The sequence below is a fragment of the Varanus komodoensis genome, unplaced genomic scaffold, assembly GCF_004798865.1.
Source record: "Varanus komodoensis strain SLA01 unplaced genomic scaffold, ASM479886v1 scaffold58, whole genome shotgun sequence".
NCBI classification, from domain to species: Eukaryota; Metazoa; Chordata; class Lepidosauria; order Squamata; family Varanidae; genus Varanus; species Varanus komodoensis.
The window spans coordinates 2,105,438-2,112,020 of NW_025336197.1; the positions used below are offsets into that span (position 1 = coordinate 2,105,438).

A 6,583-nucleotide genomic window follows, 5' to 3' on the forward strand; every position below is an offset into this window, starting at 1 on the left:
CTTTAAGAGGTTATACATAAAGGCCAGATGCAGGGTGTACCGTCCAAAGGTTTCCACACGAATGCAGAGTGGGTTCCTCATAAGACAGTCCTTCAGTACAGTTGAAATGAAATCTTATCAGTAGCAATGTACATTAGTCCTAGTAGAGCTCCTATATGAAATGTTCCTATTTTGTCCGGTAATCTTCCCACTGGTGATCTATAAAACAAAATATTTCACCAATCTTGGGTGTTCTTGGTTCCCTTCACTAGACTGGATCCATAACCAAAACTGGGTTTTATTGGTGTCTAACAGGTGTATTTTAGCACTTGTGACTGGAATATGGCATATCTTCCATATCACATCAGGCAGAAGTTAGCTGTTTCATAGGCCTGGTTTCAAAGTAATTTCCTTCCTCTTCCCCACAACTCTAAGGTTCTGTTAGAGAGGAATAGGGGATTCCTAACATAGAATTCTAAGACTCTCACCAAGGAATATTCCCAGAAACCTTGGAGGTCAGCCATGGCATTCAAGCGGGATAGCAATGGGAGTTAGCCAAGTAGGAACTGGCTGCCACCACTGACAGGTGACCTGGGAAACATGGCAAATCCGGTAACCTCTGCATGGTGCCATCGTAGGAAGCAGCTACTAGGTCCAGGTGTTGGTCCATTGCTGGTGACATCATGGGCCAGTCAGCATGTTTGCAATACCGGCTTAGCTATCTTTTCCTCCACACTGCTGCGTAACAACCCTTGCCAAGGGCACCAGATTTCTCTTGACCTTTGCTATAATGCAAGGGCTGATCGTCTCTGCCCAGCATCTTATCGTATTAACACTTTGTGATCCACACGAACTGCAGTCATTGTGACGGGCCTCTTCTGGCCCAGATTCAGTCAAGCATGCAAGACATTAGAACTTTGCCTATTTTCTTGAACAGTGAGTCCCCAGCCCTTATTAAATGAGATGGCAAGAAACACTTAAAGTTCAGAGAAATTTAAAAGCAGGCTTCCAACGTGTCAACCAGGACAGAATGGAGGGGCTATTGTTTGGAAAGTAATGAAGAAACTTTGCTGCATGTACTCTTAGTATTTTAACTCTTGCACGGAAATCATCACCTCTTATTTTCTCTTCTGAATGTCACTGATGGAAAAAAATCGAGTATGGGATATTGGCTAACATTGCAATTCTGTGCACATTTATTCAGAAGTGAGAGCCACGATGTTTGGTGGGGCTTACTCTTGTGTAAATGCACAAAGGATGGCAGCCTATGATTGCTAAGAGACTTATGGTCATTGTGGCAACTTACCAAAGAGAGATGATGCTCTTAGTCTTCTCAGGGTATGAACCTGGTGGCATACATGGAGACACAATGCCAGTGCTTAATGAGACATCTATTGTATCTACTTTTGCTCAGATAAATGCCCAGGAAATGCTGAGTTGGCAGGAGCATCGGTAAGAGTATTACTATTCACAGTGTTTCTGTTTTGTTTTTCTTTTCCTTTTATTCTACAGAATTAAGTATTTTATATACATTGGAACCAGTTAATGCCCTTTAGACAATTTTGTTCAGTTGTTTCATAAGCAGGAAAGACATTCAGGGGAGATATGTGCCAAAAAGCACAGTCAAAATGACCTCATACATTTTGTTTTTATAGGTACATATGCGCATATATATATATATATATACACACACACACATATATATATATACACACACATATACATATATATATATATATAATCAGTGTTGAAGCATCAGTTCTAAAATGGTCAGTAAGCAAGAGGAACACTTATCTGGAAAAAATGCTGCCTCTTTCCCTTCTTTAGAATCTGTTCAGGTCTCTAGCAAAAGTCCTACCTCTTCATACATACATATATATATATATACATATACATATATATATGTGCTTTTTAAACTTTAAACTATAAATTAACACTGCATAGTTCATTGTTCTTGTTTGCTTTTGCTGTGAAAAATTATTGCAGAACAATTTGCTCCCTTGTGAAGTTCAGTATGGTGCAAACAGGACGGGTGTGTGGGTGGTCCGTATAGGCCCCGGGGCAGGTCGGAGAAGTGCCGTAGGGAGTGCAGAAGTCTGAAAGAGGGTGGCTGGTGGGGCTGTTCGAAGGCTGAAAGGGGCATTTACAGCTACTGCAGCAGCTGCAGCTGCGGCCGCAAGTGGGTTTGGTAGGATCCGAGGAGCCATTGGTTTTGAAGGTTCCTTTGAAAATACTAGTTTTACCTATGGAAGAAGCAAAGACAGCAGAAGTGTTATTGGTTCAGATAAGCCACACCAAGGAAAGCTTTCATAGGTGATGCAGAAAACACTTGCGTGACCGAAAGGTAGATCCAGGAGTTCAGAAGAGGGTAATTAATAATGAAAAAGCAGGTTGTAAGCAATATTTTACATTTATTCACTCAAGTAATAAAAATAGCTATGGCATTTTGCGGGATTGCATCCTGAATTGCATAGTGAGGTAGATGAAGCTGAGAGACAGGGGCTGCAATTTCATACCCAATTTCCTGGCAGAAAGCCACATTGATTTTAGGGCTCTTTCTTCGATGCAGATGTGTGCAGTATTTCAGTGTTTGTCCCACTGTTGAGGAGAACCTGGAATCCAAACTGGCTATCTCGGATAGCAAGCCACCTTGAATTTCTGTTTTGCTTGCATTGCACTGTAGTGACAGATGAGCTTCAGGAAGCATCCTGAAGTTTTTTTTTTTACATGTCCTGGTTAAAAATGGTGACACACCTCAATAAAGGAACTGAGCATTTGTTTGGGTATTTGAGAAACACAATTAAGCCCTGCTCATCTTTCCCTCTTAATCTCTTCCATGATGATGAATGGGAAACAGATGGCTTCTTTTCAGGCATGAGAAGTCCCAGGGTTTCTCCTGAGCTGTGAGAAGCATTTACAGCCCAGAATCAAGGAGATGATAGGACTTATGGTGAAGGCCCATGACTCCCAGCCATAGATAATGCGCCAAATATTTAAGAGGGTCTCCCTGGGCCAGTCATATCTCCACAGTAGCTCTGTCTGCCACCTGGGAATCCCCCTCCCCTCTTCAAGAAAAGGATGTCTTTTCTTTTTAATATGTGAAAAGGTAAGAGAAAGATGATGGAAGTAGATGCCAGGACAAACTAAGCCACTGAAACAAGCAACAGAGCAAGACATCCTTTCTTTACCATGACATAAATGAGCCATTATTCTAGCATATTTCCAACAATACAATAATAAATACAATAATAAAACATCGCCTTACCCCAAGTGGGTGTGTTCCTTTCTGGAGTTTGTTGTAAGGACTGTATTTGGGTTTGGGAGGCTTCCCAGCAGCTCTGTCTTTGTGCCTTCTACTGCTTATGTGCTGTTTGAAAGCAAGTTTGGAAAATTATGATTCTGATTATATAAATAACACCCTTTCAGCTGTCCTCGGCACTCAATATTTCTGGCCACTCAAAACCAGTTGGACCTGTCCCAATCCTGCAATTATTATTCACAACAATAAGTCTATTTCAGTGGATGTGCATGCTTTCTTTTGCAATAATGAAAGCAGAGGATACATTTGCTGAATCCCAGAGCTGGGGCCAATAAGGTGATTGTTGCAGGACAACTGCATTCTACCTAACCAAGTTTAGTTCTGTGAACCTCCTGAATGGAAGACCATCTTGAGTCTGCATTGCAACTGCACAGAGCTCTTTGGATGAAGGCCTCACCTGATGCCTGTCTCTATATCATTTTGAGCATCAGGATACCATCCTGTGAATGTCTAGACTGAAAAATTCCTAAAACTCCCAGCATCCCTCATGCCACTCATGCTGGGTTGGCAGTATACTGAGAAGTGCAGGACCTTTTTCTAAGCATACACGAAATATTACCCTCTTTATACTGTAATGATTTAAGCCTTATTCGCTTGTTTATTTAATAAAATGTCTATAAAGCTCTTCAAAAAACGTGAGAACAACAAGTCAACAAAGAAACCACAAAACTGTAATCCACAACTCTATAAGATCAGCAGGGGTAAATCAGAATTGAACTATGGTCACTGAAATCCCAAAACTTGGGTAAAGAGCCAAGCCTTTGGCACTCCATAACTGGGGCAGCACAAGGCCCTTTTCTCCCCAAAGCGGGATGAAGAGGGAAACACCCATAGCAGATTGTAATCCTCAAGCCACTACGAAGAAAGGAACTCCCTCAAATAACATTATGCTTTGTAGGTCTATGGTTACGATATCTGAAGAAAGGTAGAAACGTAGTCAAACCATAATTTGTATGCTCAGCAAACACTTCTAGATGACCATATGCAAAGACAGGCAGAAGTCTTGCACCTTGACCAGTGGTGTAAAGGAGCGGTTTTCTCTCCCCTGTCTCCCAGCTGCAGAACAAGCAGTGCCGGTTTAAATTCCCTCTTCTTCTCAGCTGTCATAACTTTAGTGAGCTGGCCCTGTGCCCAGGCTTCCCGCACAGGCACTTGTGGGCTGTTCAGGTTGGGGCTGGGAGCCACCTTGCTTTTCTCTACTAGGTTTTACCGGTTGGTTTTGCCAGAGCCCATCCATGTGAATAAGTGGCCGCCTGGCAGCTGCCTTCAGTTCTCCCCTCCAGCCATCTCCTCCATATGGCAAACAATTTGTCTGTTGTGTCTCCTGCTTCAGAGAAGCATCTCGCCAGTTCACAGCCACACACACCCACCATTGGGAAGCTTTGTGGCATACATTTCATGCTTAGAAAGCAGATGCATTTGACCAGGTGCCATGTGGATGCCCCTGTCAATTGCTCCACTTGGCAGTGACCTCCATGGACTGACCCATTTGTCTGCAGGGACCCGCCATGTGGGCATCTGGACAAACTTGGACGGGGACAGGTAATGTTTCCACACAGCAGGTTGTAGCAGGAACATTTTCTCTTCTTCAAGAGATGCTGCCTACATTCTGGACTGGGCAGTTTGGCACATAATTGATTTAGCTTGCAAGGCTAAGCTACATTCCAAAGGAAGAGCTATTCTCACTGCCTGAATTCTCTTCTGGTTCAGGGCATAACCTGAGCCAGTCAAACATACTTCAACCTTCTCTCAGTGCCTGCTTCCTACTGATTTGGCTTGTGGCTGCAGCCACAGCAGCTGCAAGAAGAGATCTGGCTTGAGAAGACTCCCGCTGTCTCTTTTTGTAACACTGACCATGAACTTGAGTGCCAGAGCTTCTGGGGCTATGGTGTTGGGTCCAAGGATCTCATTCCACTTGTTGAAGGGCTTCTGGCAGCAGAACCAGGATGGAGTGATTCCCCCTCTGCCTGCAGCCCTTAAAATCTGTTCCAGAGGCCTGGGAAACCATTTGAAAATTTTGCAGTGGCATGGAGAGGTGCAAGGAGAATGTCTTGTTATGCTATTGACTTTCATTAGTGTAATGTTAAGCCTGGCCTATAAAAAATACTATCTCCTATGATCGCCTAGAGATGCACCTAAAGTTTCCATCCCAGAAAGGAAAACGGTGCTTCAGCAACCCTGAAGCTGCCAGGGCCAGGCCATGCAAACGAAGGCAATACGAGGAGAGGAGCTGTGTAGGAGCTACCATGGGCTCCCATTCAGAAACTTGACTGTGGCCCTGAAAATTTCATCAGGAGAACAGTGGGATTTCCAGTGTTTGGGGGAAATAATTTGGATTACTGAGTTCAATTTGGGGATGATTGTTCTGTGAGATGACTCAGTTCACACAGGCAACTCATGCTCCCCATGGAAAATCATGACATCTTCAGCAGAAGGTACATACCTCTCCATACCCACATCCATTTGGGTATACTGTACTGCAGAGCAAATAAAATGTCTGGAAAGTGACAAAAAGAACATTCTCAAAGCATGTGGCTTGGAGCAATTTTGTGGGTACAGCAGCCAGAGAAGGGTACCAATCCCAAAACAAAGCAAAAGTAAATGGATGGGCATTGATGAAAAATGGTAGCCCTGCGGGTTGCTTCACGACAACACAATGACCTCAGGAATAGATGGAGGTGCTACCAAACCCACAGTCAGGCAGCACTCAAGCAGATGAGATGAGATCTCGGCCTCATAGGGCAAATACGGTGACTTCTGTGATGGTGAAACAACTTTCTGCAGATACAACACCGTGCCAGAAATTGGATGCACTGCTTCCAACAGGTGGGTCTTGGACACATGGACTAAGGCTGCCAGCAACTACAGTCTGCTGAAGTTTGGGAGCTGACATAGCATATGAATGAACCCCTGTGTTTCTGGGAAGTAATGTTTCTACCCACCTGTTTGAGTTGTGTCTCGGAATTTACGTGCACATCACAAATTTCACAGTGAAACGTTTTGTTCTGAAGTCCCGTGTTTCCTTTATTGACGGGTCCTTTCCCTTTGACGCCTGCCCTGGGAAAAGCTTTGATAGTTCCACTCCCATTTCGAGCTTCTAGCATAGTCTTGTGCTTTGTGCCTGGAAATGTTAGACGTGTGAAAGAAAAGTCATTTTAGCAGCATGTGCATGTTAATCCATCTCACTAGATATGCCTCTGGCTTTGTCCCATGTGGTATCATTAGCATTACTCTGTATTCTCCATATTACTGTGATGATAACTGAGTAATCCATAATATTTCATT

At 43.5% G+C, this 6,583-nt stretch overlaps 1 protein-coding gene across 1 annotated transcript in view; it reads right to left on the reverse strand.

The window, feature by feature from the left end:
- Positions 1–1,825: 1,825 nt before the first annotated feature.
- Positions 1,826–6,583, reverse strand: part of ZNF385D (zinc finger protein 385D) — a 178,673-nt gene continuing 173,915 nt past the window's right edge. Inside the window, 3 exon segments of the mRNA XM_044449404.1 lie at positions 1,826–2,222; positions 3,245–3,346; positions 6,241–6,419. Of these exon segments, the coding sequence (XP_044305339.1) occupies positions 1,989–2,222; positions 3,245–3,346; positions 6,241–6,419 (515 nt within the window). The 3' untranslated portion in view covers positions 1,826–1,988.